The following is a 19,753-nucleotide window of genomic DNA, read 5'->3' as shown; positions in this document are numbered from 1 at the left end:
CATACAAATACATGTACATGTACGTACATGCACACACATATCACTCACTTGCAAACTCACACAGTCACATCCATAGAAGCACCCCCCCCCACATGCACACACATATGTATTCTCGTACACACACACATTCACACACAAACACATGCATATTTACACACATACAAATGGACATATATACAATCTCATGCATGTGAACATACACATAATGCAGACACATCCACATCCACACACAGAGAAACACACACACACTCGTTAACACATGCAAACTCACACTCACATACTCTCTTCCTCTGACAGAAGGCAGAAATAAGTTCAACAAAGAACAAACATTACAAATACTCAGATTATAGTCCTAAAATATCATTTTCCCTTGAAGAAATGCAAGTTTTCTTGGGTGAACGACTAACTTCAGGCCTGGAGCAAGAAATAGACAAGATGGTGTTGGAGTACTGGCCTTACAAGATGGCCAGGGGTCCACGGCGTGCCCTCCTTACAAGATGGCCAGGGGCCCACGGCGTGCCCTCCTTACAAGATGGCCAGGGGCCCACGGAGTGCCCTCCGTACAAGATGGCCAGGGGCCCACGGAGTGCCCTCCGTACAAGATGGCCAGGGGCCCACGGAGTGCCCTCCGTACAAGATGGCCAGGGGCCCACGGAGTGCCCTCCGTACAAGATGGCCAGGGGCCCACGGAGTGCCCTCCGTACAAGATGGCCAGGGGCCCACGGAGTGCCCTCCGTACAAGATGGCCAGGGGCCCACGGAGTGCCCTCCGTACAAGATGGCCAGGGGCCCACGGAGTGCCCTCCGTACAAGATGGCCAGGGGCCCACGGAGTGCCCTCCGTACAAGATGGCCAGGGGCCCACGGAGTGCCCTCCGTACAAGATGGCCAGGGGCCCACGGAGTGCCCTCCGTACAAGATGGCCAGGGGCCCACGGAGTGCCCTCCGTACAAGATGGCCAGGGGCCCACGGAGTGCCCTCCGTACAAGATGGCCAGGGGCCCACGGAGTGCCCTCCGTACAAGATGGCCAGGGGCCCACGGAGTGCCCTCCGTACAAGATGGCCAGGGGCCCACGGAGTGCCCTCCGTACAAGATGGCCAGGGGCCCACGGAGTGCCCTCCGTACAAGATGGCCAGGGGCCCACGGAGTGCCCTCCGTACAAGATGGCCAGGGGCCCACGGAGTGCCCTCCGTACAAGATGGCCAGGGGCCCACGGAGTGCCCTCCGTACAAGATGGCCAGGGGCCCACGGAGTGCCCTCCGTACAAGATGGCCAGGGGCCCACGGAGTGCCCTCCGTACAAGATGGCCAGGGGCCCACGGAGTGCCCTCCGTACAAGATGGCCAGGGGCCCACGGAGTGCCCTCCGTACAAGATGGCCAGGGGCCCACGGAGTGCCCTCCGTACAAGATGGCCAGGGGCCCACGGAGTGCCCTCCGTACAAGATGGCCAGGGGCCCACGGAGTGCCCTCCGTACAAGATGGCCAGGGGCCCACGGAGTGCCCTCCGTACAAGATGGCCAGGGGCCCACGGAGTGCCCTCCGTACCAGATGGCCAGGCGCCCACGGAGTGCCCTCCCTAATAGACGGCCAGGGGCCCACGGAGTGCCCTCCGTACAAGACGGCCAGGGGCCCACGGAGTGCCCTCCGTACAAGACGGCCAGGGGCCCACGGAGTGCCCTCCGTACAAGACGGCCAGGGGCCCACGGAGTGCCCTCCGTACAAGATGGCCAGGGGCCCACGGAGTGCCCTCCGTACAAGATGGCCAGGGGCCCACGGAGTGCTCGCCCTAATAGACGGCCAGGGGCCATGGAGCGCCTGTCCTCCTCAAGGGCCAGGGGACACCACGTCGTCAGGAGCTAAGGTGAGAAGAGGCAAAATAGCACAATCTTAGCATCAATAAACACAGTACTTTCTACAGACTGAAAATCATCAGAGATGCTCAAAGCCACGAGTTCTTAATAATGCAGAAATAAAAGTAATCCGTGTCCTCCCCATCTGTGGGGGCATCTAGTATGGGCTGAGGACCCTGTTGGTAGTGACAAATCGGGATGTCAGCGGGCAGAGCCCAGGCAGCTGGCCCACCAGAGGACACTCGCTCTGTTCGCACTGCAAGCCCGTATGTCAAGGGTGCCTGAGTCAAGGCTGCGGGACGACCAGTCGGAGCACAGCGTTTCCCGGTCTTCCCAGCAGCATGAGGGTTAGCGGCTGCCGGTCCAACAGCACACTCTCCTCAGAGGAGCGCCTGCTAATTCAGGAAAAGCAGAGCACCAGATTTGTGTTTCCATCCAGCCGAATTAGGTGAAGAGATGCCCTCACTGCACGTCAGTGGCAGCGCCTCGTGACGGGAAATCACCCCGTGACACGCAAAGTCATCTTGCTGAGAGCACAACCTCACGTACGACCAAACCTGTGTGTCCAGGTACCAGCTTACAGAGATTTTGCTAAACACCAAGGGGGTGTAATTAGCAAAATGCATACAGGGGCCATCTCCATGGGACAACCCACCTTCTCTCTCCACAAGTAAACTGGAAGAGTAAAAAAAGACAGAAGGGAAAAGGATAATTTAAGACACTTGCAGGATGCATCAACCAATGACCATCAAAACCACTGGGTTTTTAGTGATACTCTCAGGCCTCATGGAGGAGAAAACCGTGTTTTCACACAGTTGGCTCACATTATCCACGCCGCATTGGTGGGTGAAAATGTAATTTTTTAACGGCCCTGAGGTAAGCGTGCTGACACTCTTACATTCTGGAGGCAGTCCGACGCGCTGACATATATCAGCCCTTCACAGAATACTCACAAGAGGCCCGCCAGGCAGATGTGAGGATGCCCGTGTCACAGACAGTTCTAGGAAACAGGGAGCAAGTTACAAGGGCTGAACCGAACACCACAGCCCAGAACGTGCACGGCCAAGCCTGTGCAGCGAGGCAGCAACACGGCTCTGTCATTACACATGGTGTTTGCAGAACGGAGGCCTCACAAAAGGGAGGATGATGTGACTGTACATCACAGACCTTAAAAGAGAAAGCCTGCTTGGGGGGGGCGGGGTGGAAAAAAAGGGTATCGGCCGGGGTCCAGGTACAATAATCCAGGTGGACGTACATGCGGATGGGAGAAACATGGCCATGCGGCAAGTGAGGGTTTCTGACTTTTTTTCATAAAATCTGCAACAGTGAGAAAGTGGTGTGAACAGGAGCAGATGAGAGTTTAAGGAAAGACACAGAGAATAACGGCAATGGCAACTGAGGGATCATATCCTTGAACAAGAGTGTAATTCAACTTGGTGTGCTGCAGAGAAAGGAAAAACATAAAATTCAGATCCGTCACTTTGACTCCAAAGGAGATTGTCCGCGGACGACACAATGAAATGACTGTGTTCTGAGCATGCCGCTGGGGGGACGGACATAATGGAAAGTCAAAAATACCGTCCCAGACCCGGATGGATAATTACATTTTTGACAAGAAAGGGAACAGTTTGGAAAGATGGCAGTAAAGCTGAAATGGACTGAAAACTAATTTGAAAAGTATGCTGTAACGGAATTGGCTTGGAGAAAGGAAACGGCCACAGCTCCAGGGAGGAAGAGAAGCAGGGGGGCTGAGGGGAGAGCACGGAGAATGCATGCAAGTTCTAACGCTGTGGGGATGGCCCCGCAAGAGAGACGACCGGAGGTGAAAGCATATGACCCACACCGCACGAGTGATAATAAAACCAGTTTTCCTTTCTAAAGGACACCTCTTCACATAAACTGCATATTTACTGAGGCTGTTTGCAAAACACACAATGTGATTACAGTTTCCAACTTGAGGACGCGGTCTCAGGCCTGAAGGAGCTTTCACAACGATGCAATGGATGCAGACAAAGCCCCACTTCTCAGAACCCCCACGTCACGGACAACGCAACAGATGTTCACATGATTACTGATCAGCTCATTGGTCCTACTGGGAACTAAAAGCAAAGTCTGGGTTAAAATGCTGGAGTCACCATTAAATTCCATGCACCGACCGACTGCCCTAACGGAGGCTTCGTGCTGTGTAGACAAAAGGAGAACTGTTTAGGAACCCAGTTGGGAGAAAAATAAAACAACAAAACAAACATTCTTGTACAAAGTAAAAATAAATAAATACATAAGAATTAAAGAAAGAAGGAGAAGAGAAAGAAAAGAAAAATAAACTGGAAAATATGCCACTCTTTTAAATTATTTGGCTTATGATACCCAGAAATACCTTTGATGAGATAATGCAGACTTCGGGATTTTTATATCTATTCGGCATAACTTGCTGGAAATACAATCCTGTGCTGGCTGTGCTCCATAAGGAGCTGGGATCCTTAACAAACCTTCTTCTCACTTTGAGAACATGTGGAAAAATCACAGCACTAATTGAGTTGGAGGAAGAAAGGAAGTAATTAGCCCACCATATGCTTGCACAGAATGGATTGTTTTAAAGAGTTGAAGATGTAAAGGGGAAAAAAAATGGTAAAATGTGAGTTCATCTTCAGGAAGGTAGAAAATTCTTAATAAAATTAAAAAGCTGCACAACATCAACTATTATAGTCTGAGTACGTCATTACTAAGAGGATTTAGAGAACATCAAAAGAGCAATAGAAATGATCAAAGAATGCCAGGCCCTGATAAAAAGATGAAAGGGTCTCCGTGGAGAAGAAAAATGATACACCGAAGTGACTCTGTGTCGATCAAACACAAATTAGTGAAAAACAGCAGCACATTTTTTTCTCATGACACAAATTTCAATAGAATTCAGTATTTTAATGAAATGCTAATTTTATTTTTTTTATTTTTTATTTATTTTTTAATTTTTTTTAAATTTTTATTTCTAGGAGAGAGAGACAGCGTGAGCAGGGGAGGGTCAGAGAGAGAGGGAGACACAGATTCTGAAATAGGCTCCAGGCTCTGAGCTGGCAGTCAGCACAGAGCCCGACGCGGGGCTCGAACCCATGAACCGCGAGATCATGACCCAAGTGAAAGTCGGACGCTTAACCGACTAAGCCACTCAGGCGCCCCTGAAATGCTAATTTTAGCAGTGAAGGTGAATAGCCGAGTCCCAGAAAAAAGGGATGGAATGAAGAAAAGAAAAGGAAAAAAAAAAAAAAAACGACAATGGCGTATGTTGTTTTCAAAGATAAACTACATCAGGTAGTGTTCAGGATAAAGCAGAAATCAAAATATTTAGGGGAAGAGGGGCTCCGATTACAAATGGTTGGAGATCCACCGTAAGCATTTTGTGTGTGGCACGGTAGGTAATGGGGAGCCAAGGGTCATCAGGAGAGAGAAAAGGTCAGAGGTTTCTATAGGAGCACATAGTGAACATCTGATTATCGGTCCCTTTCCAACATGTATTTGCTCTGGGGATGCCTGGGGGACTCAGTCGGCTGAATGACCTACGTCAGCTCAGGCTCTCTATCTATCTATCCATCCTGTTGATCTGTCAACCTCTCTATACTGTCTATCTATCTACCTACCTACCTACCGGCCTCCCTATTCATCGCCTGACCTATGGAGAGAGATGACTGTATGCACTGGCTCACATGGTCAGGGAGACTGAGCTGTCCGTACCAGGTGCCCCATGATGGAAGAGCCCATGCAAATCCGAGTTTGCGCACGGGGGATGGAGGCCCCAGGTTCCTGCTCAGAGACCGTCAGGCAGAGACACTAACTGCCCCTCATTCGGCCGCTGCGCTACAGGCCCACTCCATTTGTGGTGCTGCACCTTATCCTGCTTTGCAGCTGCGGCGTTGTTGTTATTATTTTACAAGTTAAATGTTTGTGCCAACCACGCATCAAGCACGTCTACAGGCACTACTTCTTCTAACAGCAATCACTCCGTGTCTCTGTGTTACATTTAGGTAAATCTTGGAATATTTCAAAGTTTTTCATTATTATACCTGTTATATGATCTGTAATCAGTGATTGTGGCTTGCTGAAAGCTGAGGGGATGGCTAGCCCTTGTTAGCAATAAAGTATTTTTTAATTAAGTATGGATGAACATTGATTTTTAGATATAATGCTATTAGGCACTTAGTAGATTATAGTATGGTGTAAACACAACTTGCATATGCACTGCGAAACCACAAGGCCCAGCAGCGCTGGTCTTAGTGCAGTATCTGGTTTATCATGGTGGTCTGGACCTGAATGAACCCACAATATCTCCAAGGTGTGACTGTAGTCAATCCTTCAACTGATCGGGTGAGGCCCACATACCCTGGGGAGGCGAACTGCTTTACCCGGTCGACTAATTCAAAATTTAACCTCATACCGATACAGCCTTGCAGCCATACCCAGAATAATGTCCGGTGAGGTGTGCAGGCCCCCATGGTCCAGTCAACGTGACACATAAAATTAATCATCACAAGTATCTGGAAGATTACGTGACATCAATGTGTGTCTGCAGAGCCCTCTACCAAGGTAGCAGACAAGCCGCAGTCTGAACCATTCTCAGGGCTCCTGGTCAGCACAGATGCAGAGACCCCGGAGGACAGACGAAGAGGCCTGAACTCATCATCGCTCACTCCCCTTTACGATGCGCTCACTGCATACAGGAGACATTCCATTTCTGGTATAAAACAGAAATGCTGAGCCCCAATTATTTTGCTGAAATAATTGAGTGTGAGCCTGAAATAGATATTGTTTTTACCACACAGCAGCACATCACAGGGAACATTTCCTTTAATTTACCCCCTGCTAAAATTTAAATAGCTGTGGCAAATTACATAAAACATGATTTGTGGAAGTGCAGTTCATCAACATGTGTGATGAACACCAACTGAACATCTTCTCTGTGACATAAAAGATCCAGGGTCAGTCCATATACCTATAGACGGCAATCCTGTAAAATGCCATAAAATGCCCGAGTGCAAGCTCATAGCTGTTTAGACACAGTATCTAGATATCATGTTTGCTTCTTGTCAACCCTCCTCCATGCTAGAAGTGACAGTGGTCATGAACTTCGTTGAGAATAGATTATTTTCCTTTCCTTTCTAGTCAATAACAACAATCTGCTAGAATGCATATTTTAAATGTATGCAATCGCATGGTCTATTATACTATTATGATATTTAAAAATAATTTTAATGTATTATTAAATGTAAGATTGGTTTACAAAACACTTCTTTGATTCTCAGTAGTTAATTTTGTAACATAATAAGTAATTTAGAATATAAAGTGGAAAAACTATGCACTAGACCTGTTAGATTTCCATTTATATTATATATGTAAATATATATATATATATTTCAGATATATATATTTCATATATGGGGTTTATATGATTTACACATATAACTTACACATATATATGAGTTATATATATATATATTTAAATATGTGTAGATTATATGCATAATCATAAATTATATACTAATTATATATACATTAAGTGTAATATAGTTTAATAGGTTAGTATTACTTTTGACACCTGTACTATAATTATTTACATATTTTTTATCTTTTGGATTTTTTTTAATGTTTTATTTATTTTTGAGAGAGACAGTATGAGCAGGGGAGGGTCAGAGAGAGAGGGAGACACAGAATCCAAAGCAGGCTCCAGGCTCAGAGCTGTCAGCACAGAGCCCAACGTGGGGCTCGAACACATAAACCATGATTATGACCTGAGCTGAAGTCAGACACTTAACTGAATGAGCCACCCAGGTGGCATATATATATTTATAATTTACATTAGTTGATATTTCTTTTTGCTGCTCTTGAATGACTGGTGGTGCTGATGCTTGTATTTAGTCTCCGAGTTTTCTCTGTCCTCGCCTGGAAACTCTGTGATCCCCAAGGAGGGTGAGGCTCTCCCCTGTGCCTCCTCCCCACTGGTCACTGTAACGCAAACTCTGCACTGAAAGACAGAGTTAATCGAGCATGCTGTGTGGCATCTGGAGGGAGGCTGTCCAGGCAAATGTCTCTGCAGGGTCACAGACTGGAACAACCAGAGAGCAGCAGGCCCCCTGGGACTAAGCCTGGTGTGTCGGTGGGGTGCAGGTGGGTGGTATGGACCCGAGGCTCCGCCGCGTGAAACCGCCTCAACGTTGCTGGCGGCCGGGGAGGGGGTCTGCCAGCAGGATGTCCACAGGCAGCTTCTGTGGGGACAACGGTGCCCAAAGCAGCAGACACCATGAAGGTCTCATGGCAACAAGTGTGATCCAAGGACTGAGGACCCCAAAACCTTTTGTATCCCTTACAGAACTCAGGGGGTTCTTAATTCCTTGGTGCAATGGCAGTGAGGGGCAGGCAACGGGCAATGCGGGGCCCTCCAATCAGAACATGCTGTTGGGACGGAGACTCTGAAGGAAATTCAGACTGATTTTAAAATAAGAAAATGTGACATTTCTTGCATATCGAAGTTCCCCTGAGATTTGTAGACTAAGAGACAAGCCAAGATTTCAGATTCGGTGTTATATGCATGGAAAATTCTAGAAGGACACATAAGGAAAAGCTGAGAGCCACTTCCTTCGAGGAAGTTGCCTGGCCAAGTCAGAAGGTGAAGAGAAAGGATATTAACTGCCTGTACATATTTTATTGTGAGGTCTAATATTTATATAATGAAAAACCTTACTTACAGAAAAATGTCGAAATTAACTAGGAAAATGTGTATCCAAATAGCTAGCATCACTTGACATGCTATGGGATTGCCATGTTTTAAGTCGTGAGTTCTACAACAACAGACTTAGGAAGGAAATGTCATTACTCTGCTCTCCCTTTTTTCTAAAGGAGGAACCCGGCACACTAATAGACAACTTGGCCTATGTTACACACCTAGTGGGTGTCAGAGCAGGAACCCAAGGTCGTTTGACTTCACAGCCTCTATTCTCAAACACCACATGACGTTAGTTAAAACCACACGATAGCAACACTTAGAAAGTTAAGTCATACGTGATTATCAACTATATTAATTTTTCTGACAACATAATTCACAAATATCTATTAGTTTAAACAAAATAACACAATTATTTATATTTTTGACAATGACCTTTACAAGTGGTTTTTATTTTATCACTAATTGTTAGTTTAATATAGCACTCTGGAAATACAGCTTCTAGAAGGTAAATGTCTTCTTTTGATATATAACATTCTCTAGAATTTTTAAATCCTCAAATCTTGTATTAGGTATTTGTTTTAATAATCTTTTTGACTTTGGAACATTGTTTTGCCAAAAGATAATACCCGGTCTTGACTTGGCAATCTTTCAAGGACTGGTGGCCATCCGTGTTTCCATGACATCTCAGCGATTAATGGACTATTGAGCTGGTAAACAGAGTGCTAATTACAGCTAATGTAATTATAATTAATGCTGTGGGGTCATTCAAACTGAAATATGACACTTGGAGGAATATTTATATTTTAATTGAGAATACTTTAATCTCTTAATAGCCAAGGATCCGCAGTTTAGCAATGATGCCAGTCCGTCTGGCCTTCATACTAGAAACCTCAGGGTGTGTAACTTAGTGCTGCTGGGGTTAATTTCCTACAATCTGCCCCGTTGGGAAGGGTTTGGTATTTCACTGATGCTTTTAGATTTCACCAAAGGCAGTAGCCAATATAGGTCATGTGGATGGGATTACACCCCTACCATGCTTTCCTGAATAACTGTACAGTCATGTAGAAGTTCAATTAAAGGTCAAGTCAAAATATCCAAATGTCAGGAAGAATTCGGCAATTATCTGTGCAGTCCAGTCCTAACCTTTCATGGGGTATACATATCCTCTTCTGAGGCAGAAATTCTGTCAATTCCCTGTCCCATCCGATGTTTCCATGAAGGAGGAATCTTTCAGTTTATAGGTAAGGACCCTGATGCTGGGCCCACCTCAACATGGAAGTCTTTAGCTCTGTAACTACTTCTACTCACAAGGAGGATGCAGCTGTGCAATGGTTTGTTCACTCGAGCTTAGGACACTGTCACTGTCACCCTGCTTACTGTTTGGGGTTCTAAGATGCTTTTTAATGATCTGTCTCATTTTGCTACACAGTAATTTCTCATTATGCTTCGTTGGCTCCTGAATTCTCTCCAGCACACACTTAGAAGACAAGGCATTCTATCTCTTCACTCAAATCCATGCAGTACACGGGAAGACAATAAAATTCCAACTCTGAAGATAGATTCATCTAGTTTTCATCAATATATGCATATACACATCATGTTAAAGACTGTAATAAATTCATCACTGATGAAGGAACCGTTAAGACTTTTGAAGCACTGTTTCAAGAGAGAATTCAAAGAATACAGACAAAGACAATTAACAATGCTGATGGGATTTTGATGAGAGAACCTAAAGTTGTCTATAGCTACCGGGTGATGATCACTGGTGTTCTGTCTACAGAGTTCACAAGTGCATCCGTAGTCAGGGATCGCCTGCCATGTTGTGAGTTTCCTACAACCTTCCGAGTAGTAAAACAGCTCAAGGGAAATGACAGGCAAAGATCGCTACTCCATCCATTAACCACTCGCTAAGAGGAAGCTGGGCATTGGGAGAGTGAGTAGTGAGATACATGTATTTTTTTTTGCCAAGGACAACTTCAAAGTTTTCCTGACAACAACTTACGAATTCTTTCTTTCTTTCTTCTTAACAGATCCCCTCCAGTAAAATTACCCAACTAAAATTGACACCTTTTTTACTATATTATAGTACTTTGTAATTTCTTAGTTCTCTAAAGTTTTGAAACTATACTATGGAAAGTATTTAAACTTTGAAAATGGAAATAGCTAGGTAGAACACAGATTTATGTTTTATTCTGAACGGCTATAGTATATTTTCTTAGATTATAGTTTAGCTTCTTTGCAATAATTCTTTTTTGTATTAATAAAAATATATGATTGGGTGGATTTTATTTATTTTTAGTTTTATGTTTTTATGTTTATTTTTGAGAGACAGACAGAGTGCAAGTGGGGGAGGGTCAGAGAGAGAAGGAGACACAGAATCCGAAGCAGGCTCCAGCCTCTGCGCTGTCAGTACACAGACCCCGACGCAGGGCTTGAACTCATGAACCCTGAGATCATGAGCTGAGCTGAAGTCAGATGCTCAACTGACTGAGCTACCCAGGCACCCCTGAATGGTTTTAAAATGAAATTTCCTGGTTATTTTGATAAAGTTGACTATCAGTTCACAAGCATGTGTATAGAGTATAAGGTTGACCTTGAAAATACTTCTCTTGACTTACATTCAAGATGATGATAGGTCCTCAATCTTGTTAAAAAATAACTTCCAATCAGTTTGTGGCCTATTGAATGTATGGCAATATACAGGGATGAATATATCGTTTAAACTTTTATGAGTAGTCTTATAAATTAAATTAGAAAACTTTTTAATATGAGGTAATTTTATTATATCTGGGGACACATATTTAACCTCTTAGCACAAGAGAACAATTTCTTTCTCTTTGTCAAACATGTACAGGATCTAAACTAAAGATAGAGGCTTTGTACCCATCATTTGTATAATCTAAAACAAAGAATTTAACATGCTCCCAAGCCTCTTAAATGTTTATTTCTTGAGCCAAACTGTTTGATTACTGATCTAGAGAACACCAAATTGTCACTAAAGGAAAATGGTCTGTGTGTGTGTGTGTGGTCAGTGAAAACAGTGTGCCTATGTACTGCTATTCTAGGTGCCCTGAGGTCTGGATATCATGAAGTTCATTTTTGTTCTTCGTATTCTGGGAGAAGACTCTCTATCGCCCTTGGTTTGCTCTCCATTCTTTGCCATCTCTGGAGCACAGGAGAGAATCGCCAAAGCACCCTGGTGCCCTGAGGCACTGAAGGTCACCCCTGCGGCTGCTGCCCAGTCCCCTTCAGAACTAACAGGTACAGGTGGTATATGGGAACTAAGTCTCAGAAGGCCCCAAATAAGAGGCCAAACAGTTGATCTCTGATTGGGTGGGTGGGGGAAGGGTGGGAAAGAATTCTTTTTTCTCTCTCTTAGAACTAAGACAGAATTCTACTTTTTATTTTTTTTAATTTTTAAGTGTTTTATTATTTATTTTTGAGAGAGAGAGAGAGAGAGAGAGAGAGCGAGAGCGCATAGGGGAGAGGCAGAGAGAGAAGGAGACACAGAATCCAAAGCAGGCTCCAGGCTATGAGCTGTCAGCATAGCCCAATGTGGGGCTCAAACTCATGAACTACACAATCATGACCTGAGCCGAAGTCGGACACCCGACCAACTGAGCCACCCAGGCGCCCCATAAAGAAGTCTGCTTTTTAAAGAGGTAATTATTGAGTAAAGATTAAGTGGATTATTGAGTGGAGCATGTGGGAGCATTGTCTAACAGCAGGAAATATCACTCATTTCCCAAACGATGTTTGAGGGTACCTGAGCAGGGGCAGGATCGAGCAGCTAACCACCAGGGCGGTACGTCTCAAACCAATTCCCAAGTCAATAGCAAGGTACCCGGGAGGTTCACAAAAGTTTACAGCTATAGGTGATCTCAGGTTTTTATATTGTTCTTTCTACTTCTGTTTCCATTATAAAATATTCCACAATATATATTTTTTAAATATCAATCTATACGTTAAGGTTAAAAGATACCTCTTTCCTATGAAATCCTCCTAGATGAAACAATGCAGGTGGAGCAATACAGTGGGGTTATTTTTTTTTTAATTTTGTTTTTTAATGTTTTATTTATTTCTAGGAGAGAGAGAAAGAGAGACAGCGTGAGCAGGGGAGGGTCAGAGAGAGAGGGAGACACAGACTGAAACAGGCTCCAGGCCCTGAGCTGGCAGCACAGAGCCCGACACGGGGCCCGAACCCACGAACCGCAAGATCATGACCCAAGTGAAAGTCGGACGCTTAACCGACTAAGCCACCCAGGCGCCCCTCAGTGGGGTTATTTTTAAAGACGAAACATGAGGCCCTGATGATGAGAACACAGAGCCACAGCGCACTGTGGAAAACCACTCGCTGAGATGATGGAACCCGGACATGAATTCAGAGGTGAAGCCAACATCCGCAGAGTAACTGTAACTCACACTCTCAGACAACACTGAGTTTTCCCCTAGACAAGAACTCCATAGTATTTCCCTCCAAGTTCACGTAGATTTCTCTGCTCCATTAAAAACAAATAAACAAACAACACACACACACACACACACACACACATTTTGCATGAGTTAGTATGTAGAGAAGCTTAATTAATGTCACTCCAATTCATATTTGGTACAAAATATCTCCCTTAGTCATAACCATAACATCTCCCTCTCCGAAAGAGATAAAGTGCTGAGATTAACACACGTACACAATTTCATACCTTGCGTTTCATGCTTAGTCTTACCCTTTCTTCTGACGCAATGATGGCACACGTCACAGCAGACCAAGCTTTCCACAAGTTAAAAGTACTTTGCAACAAAGAACTATGAGCAGGGCTTTAATCGAGGAAGCTGCAAGTACTCAGTCCCTATGTGTGAACACTACCATGACATGCCAAGTGTGTTTATGTCTAACGCACCGGGAGAGGTTTGTGCTGGGTTCTGGTGTCGGCAAGCATGCCCGGCCATACCTTGGTAGACAGCCTTAAACCCCGGTGAGGCGATGCTGTCGTCGGACTGCAGATGCAGCCACATCTGGTTGCTCATGCTCACGATCAGGTCCGGGACGCTGGAGCCGGTGAGTCTGCAGGAGACAGATGCGGAACCCGTTATGTGAAGCACCGATATCTCTACTTTTACTTTGAAGATGGTCTCGCTGCTTAGACAAGCACGTATAGGTAGGTGTATACACCGTAAGACCATCCTTCAAAGAATCCATAGCCCCTCATAATGCATATTTATATATTAGCTTCAACATTATTCCCATTCTACAGTAATGATTCTTCTATGATCAGAATTTTGTCTTTGATTTTTTTTTTAATGTTTTTTATTTATTTCTAGGAGAGAGAGAGACAGCGTGAGCAGGGGAGGGTCAGAGAGAGAGGGAGTCACAGACTGAAACAGCCTCCAGGCTCTGAGCTGGCAGTCAGCACAGAACCCGACGCGGGGCTCGAACCCACAAACCGCGAGATCATGACCTAAGCGAAAGTCGGACGCTTAACCGACTAAGCCACCCAGGCGCCCCATGTGTCTTTGATTTTAAAAACTGACATAGGGTGGGCGACCATAAGCTGAGGTGCATCTGAGGCTGAGGCATGTCTCCAGGAGAGCACGTTGAGTGCTAAATCCAGGACCTGCAGTCACCCGATGTGAAGGACAGTGTATCTTCCTGCTGTGTGGTAGTACGGTATCACACCATTGACACCGAAACATCCCTAAGCGGAAATGTTTTGACTCATTCCCATAATGCTCAGACTGTTTAGTTTACATTATGTGCCTCACCACAAAATCTCTTTTAGAAATACATCACAGGATGGAATATTATTCAGCACTAAGAATAAAATGAGTGATGTTATCAAGCCATGGAAAGAAACTTGAAAGACTGAATACTGTATGATTCCAACTCTGATATTCCAGAAAAGGCAATACATACCCATATATATGTATGTGTATGTTTGTGTGCATACACACATATACATATATGCACACACACATACATACATGTGTACATATATACATACATATACACACATACATGTATGTACTCACATACACATATACAATAGCCATAAAACCAAAAGTAAATGTACATTAAGAGAATACCAGCAAGAGGAAGAATGCACATAGCTGAAATAGACTTGGCAGGTGTATTGAACTTCTCTCCGCGTATTATTGTCCAGGCCACACCAAATGGAAGTTTCAATGAAGCATTCTTTGTGTATTAATAAAACAGTCACATAGTGGCTGCTGTTAGCCAGTGAAAAGAAACACTAAATCCATTGACTAAATTCAAGATGCTGACAAAAAGCATGTTGAAATAGAAAAAATGTAAGAAAAAAATCAATTCAACCAAAATAAATGTCTCTAATCAAATACGAAGTTTTGCTTTCAGTAAAGGACTTTCGGGAATATGAACACATGATTTGCGCCATCAATCATATCATTTGTCTATGAACCCAACACTCTCACCTCGGGCATAGAGGAAACGTGATTCCTCAAAGGCAGATGAACAATAGTCATTATATGTGAAGTAACTCATGTTACACACAGATTGAAAAAAAAAAAAAAAGAAGAATTACAGTGAGTGATATGCAGTCACTAAAAATATATTTCTTTTTGAGGACTGTTTCTTTGTCAGAGAGATCGCTCTTTTATATTTGGTGTTGTATTTGCTTGTTTGATTGAGAGAGACTTGTTTTTCTTCCTTATGCACGCATTTTATTGAAATGTAACATACCAAAAAGTACACAGAACATAAATGTCAATTGTAAGTGTCTATTTACTTTGAGTTATGACTATAAAGCCATGTTTTTTCTTTTTATTAGTCCTTACAAGGAACACCTCTTCCTAACCTTTCACTTTGAACTTACTCTACCTAGATGCATTTCATGTTCTCCTTTCATAAACACATATAATTGTGTTTTCTTTTTAACTATTTTATTTATATTATTTTATCTAATCAGAGAATTTTGACTTTTCTTTAGAATATGGTTTAATGATAAGTTAAAAGTTTACTTTTTTCTATTTTTCCTTTTGTCTTTGGTCAATTATTTTTTTACTTTAATTTTTTTTAATGTTTACTTTTGAATGTGAGAGAGAAAAAGTGCAAGCTGGACAGGGGCAAAGAGAGAGGGAGACACAGAATCTGAAGCAGCTCCAGGCTCTGAGCTGTCAGTACAGAGACTGACATGGGGATCAAACTCACAAACCGTGAGATCATGATCTGAGTGGAAGACGAATGCTTTGACCAACTGAGCTACTCAAGCGCCCCTGGTAAATTAGTTTTTAATTAAACCTCTTACTTAATAGTGTTTCTTTCCTCCAACACTTCAAATGTTATTCTGTTGTCTTTGTACCTTTTGTGTTTATACTGAGAAGCGCTCTATCAATCCCATATTTGCTCTTTTGAAAAAAATATCCATTTGCTTATGCTGCTTTTAAGATATTTCCTCATCATGTTTTTTAGCAGATTTATTGTAATGTGCCAGTATGAGGCTTTCTGTGTATTATCTTCCTTGGCTTATGGAATTTCTTGAATCTCTACCTTGATGTCTGATGTATTGGAAAATTTTTAGTGGTAATGTTTTCAGATTTTGGTTATGCCTATTTTCTCTCAATTTCTTTCTTCCAGAACTCCAAATGTGCACATACTTTCTGTCCATTTTTTTTTCCTGATTCAGCTGGGATATTTTTACTAAATTACCTTCTAGTTCAAATCATACAGATTAAGTTAATTATAGTGGATGTAGTATTTTGCATTTAATAAACTTCCATTTGACTTGCTATAGATTAGAGCTTTCTGGGAAAATTCTTGATTATTTCACTTATTTTTTTAAATACATGAATCATATTTAATCATCAGAGTCCCAGAATGATAACTGTTATGTCAGGATATCTTGGGGTTTTTTGTTTGTTTGTTTGTTTTTGTTCCCTCTCTCTTGGTTGCAACCAGTGGGCACTGTTTCCGGACATTTCAGGTGATTTTTGGTTGAATGCCAGACATTGTGTACAAGCCATTCTAGAAGTTCTGTACTGTGACCTTCCCCTGGGAGTGTGCGATGTTCTTCTGGGAGCACAGCGGCCTCTCTGACCCATCAGTCACTGGTTTTCACAGTTGCATTTCAGGCACGTCATTTTCTCAGTGCTTATGTCCTTCCATGTCACAACCCAGGGAATATGGCATTTAGGAGTACATCTTCTTGAAACAATAGGTCCTGAACATCTATCTTTGTTTCCTTAGCACTGAAAATTCCAAAAGTTCCGCTGAGCCCTGTAGACCATTAGCAGCAAAGTTTCCTCCGGCCCTTTTCTTCTGATTCCTAGAAAGCTGGGCTTAGGCAAATACATCAAGGACCAAAGTAAAACAGATGCCAGCCTCACATCCCCATGATTCCCTTGCCCTTGATATCCTGGACCCTCAAGTCCTCACAGTTTTGATAACCCAGTTCAGGGTCCCCCACATCCCGTGTCTCCCAAAACCACATTCTCTGAGTCACAGACGCCTGTTTGCCAAGATGCCCTAAACAGAGAATCAGAAAATGCACCCAGGGGAAAAATGATGCATGAAATAGGAGATTCATCTTAAAGCTTATTCTGTCTTCTAAAATCCCAGCCTGTCTTACATTATTCTCTTGTGCCTGGAAAGTTCTGCTCATTCATTACTGTAACCAGCTCTCACAACTGTCTCACTTTGAGGTTTTGTCAGGAATTTCTGGAAGGGGGGGCTTCCAGTTGCTCATTTTCTATCTGACTTATTTCTCTTCTTTATTTTTCTTGGATAACATTTTCTAGACTATGTAAATATATATGTGATCTTACTCAGAGCCATTATAAATACCTACTTGTACTTTAAGTTAAATTCACTCCTTTGGGTAAGAAAATGAAGAGAAAATAATAAGTATCATTTTGCCATAAAGTTTACATAAATATAAGAAAGTATTATAACCACTGTTGTTCTTACACACTAATATATATTGGCTTTTAAGTTACATGTAAGGTAAGTGGAGGAGAATGCTGCTTTTCTTCCTTTTCTTTCTCACTGAAGTACAGCTGACAGAGAATGTTATATTAGTTTCAGGTGTACAACATAGTGACTCAACAACTCTGCACAATGCGATGCTCACCACAGTAAGTCTGGTTGCCACCTGTCACCGTACAGGGCTAGGACCATATCACTGACTCTATCTCCTATGCTGTGCTTGTCATCCCTGTGACCTATTTATTTCATAACTGGGTTTTGTGCCTTTTAACCTTCTTCGAGTGTTTCACCCATCCTCAAAGCCCCCTCCCCACTGGCAACCACCAGTTTCTTTTCTGTATTTATGAGACTGTTTCCGGTTTTGTGTTTATTTGTTATTTATTATCATTATTTTAGATTCTACATATAAACAAAATCATGTAGTATTTGTCTTTCTCAGATTTATTTCACTTAGCATAATACACTTAGGACCCCCTATTTCATCCATGCTGTTGCAAATGGCAAGATCACATTCTTTTTAATGGCTGAGGAATATTCCTGTGTGTGTGTGTGTGTCTGTGTGTGTGTGTGTGTGTGTGTGTGTGTGTGTGTGTGTGTGCACGTTTCACACCACATCTTCCTTTTGGAATTTTTCAATACTATTTGGAGGTGGAGTCATCACCCTTCTGATTTACAGTCCCCACTTTCACTCTCTAATCACTTGTTATGCCCCCTTGACCCTGAGATTCATGACATTACTCAACTCCAGCTCTCTGCTCATCTCTGTCATCACCTTCCTACAACTCACTGGCTGATCGCCATCTCTACCCGAGGGTGGTCAGAGGGTCCACATGGGCAATTCTGGTAAACAATTCATGGTTCCTCGATCCTTTCAATCCCAGTGACTCTCCCCTCCTCTCCTCCTAGTCAAACTGCTGCTAATACTTTGTACTTGCTATACTTTATAATCTCTTAGCTGCTCTCCCTGACCACATCTGTGCCCTTTAATGGTCATGTGCTTGCACCCCACTGAAACCCACTCTTCAAATTCCTGGGGCCTCCAAAATGGATTTCATTATATTTTGCATATATGTCGTGGACCACATGGCTGATGCTCTGATACAATGTCTCAGTAGTCTCCTCCATCACTCTTGATACCCTTACCATCTTCCATCTATCTAATAAGACCCAACATGCCCATCACCTCCCTCTCCTCCACACCCATCAGTCCTCAGTTTGTTCTCAGCATTCAAGAGTCTCTCAATGGGCATGGAGGAGGGCACTTGTGGGGATGAGAACTGAGTGTTATATGGAAACCAACTTGACAATAAACTATTTGTAAAAAATAAAAATAAAAATAAAAGACCCAAAGATCCACTCTATCTTCCTGGAAGTTGATGAGGGAGTTTCTGACTTACACCAGCATGAACCTATGTCTCCAGATTCCCACCAGCCACTCAATAAATGCTCTTTTCCGGGCCACACTCAGTGCATTTTCCCTTCACACGCCACTAGCTGCCAACACAAACTATCTCCATCTTTGTCAAGCTCCTTGCCAATCCTATTTCCCTTTGTCTCTGCAGAGAACTTTGTAAATACATGAGAACATTTAAGCAACCAAACATGAACCGCCTGCCCCCCAGAGTCTCTTAAATCCCCCTTATACCACCAGCCACCTCGTCACGGGAAGTAGAGAATGGAAGTGCCTTGTCTTACCTTCCCCCACCTTGGCCACCCATTCATCACTAAGTCCTACGGCTCACAGCACTTCCTTCTCTCTGTCTCCACTCTCTTAGTTTGAGGCTGATTGTCCCAAACCAGCATCATGGAGGCAGCCTCCTAACGGCCTCCTGGTTCCGTAGCCCCTTCCCTTCCGAGGCATTACAGTTAACTTTAAGTTGTCCAAATCTGAACGGTCATGTAGAAAATGGTCACGCATTGAAAATGCCTATGTTGCCAAATTTACTACATTAGAAATACCTCTGATGAATATATTTGAATCTCTTGTAGTTATGCTCTAGATATTATTTTATTTCCATCTATGTCTGTCTGTTGATCCACATCAATTTAAGTAAGCAGGTGCTATGTTACACTTCCCACAGAGTTCATTCAATCCAAAGTCAGTTAGGATCTGTGCTTCTCTTGAGCATTGTTTCATGTGTCTGTTGGCCATCCGGATGTCCTCTTTGGAGAAGTGTCTGTTCATATCTTCTGCCCATTTCTTCACTGGATTGTTTGTTTCGGGTGTGGAGTTTGGTGA

General features: G+C 43.4%; 1 protein-coding gene across 1 annotated transcript in view; it reads right to left on the bottom strand.

Annotated features, from left to right (window-relative positions):
• CSMD1 (CUB and Sushi multiple domains 1) overlaps window positions 1-19,753 on the bottom strand; it is a 467,695-nt gene that overhangs the window by 417,181 nt on the left and 30,761 nt on the right. Inside the window, exon 5 of the mRNA XM_039255776.1 lies at window positions 13,508-13,620. Coding sequence (XP_039111707.1) covers window positions 13,508-13,620 — 113 coding nt within the window. The remainder of the gene's footprint in view (window positions 1-13,507; window positions 13,621-19,753) is intronic.

Source organism: Hyaena hyaena, unplaced genomic scaffold (genome assembly GCF_003009895.1).
Source record: "Hyaena hyaena isolate Hyena2069 unplaced genomic scaffold, ASM300989v1 scaffold_545, whole genome shotgun sequence".
In the NCBI taxonomy this organism is placed as follows: Eukaryota; Metazoa; Chordata; class Mammalia; order Carnivora; family Hyaenidae; genus Hyaena; species Hyaena hyaena.
The sequence above is the reverse complement of the archived record's forward strand: the minus strand, read 5'-3'. Positions and strand labels throughout refer to the sequence as shown.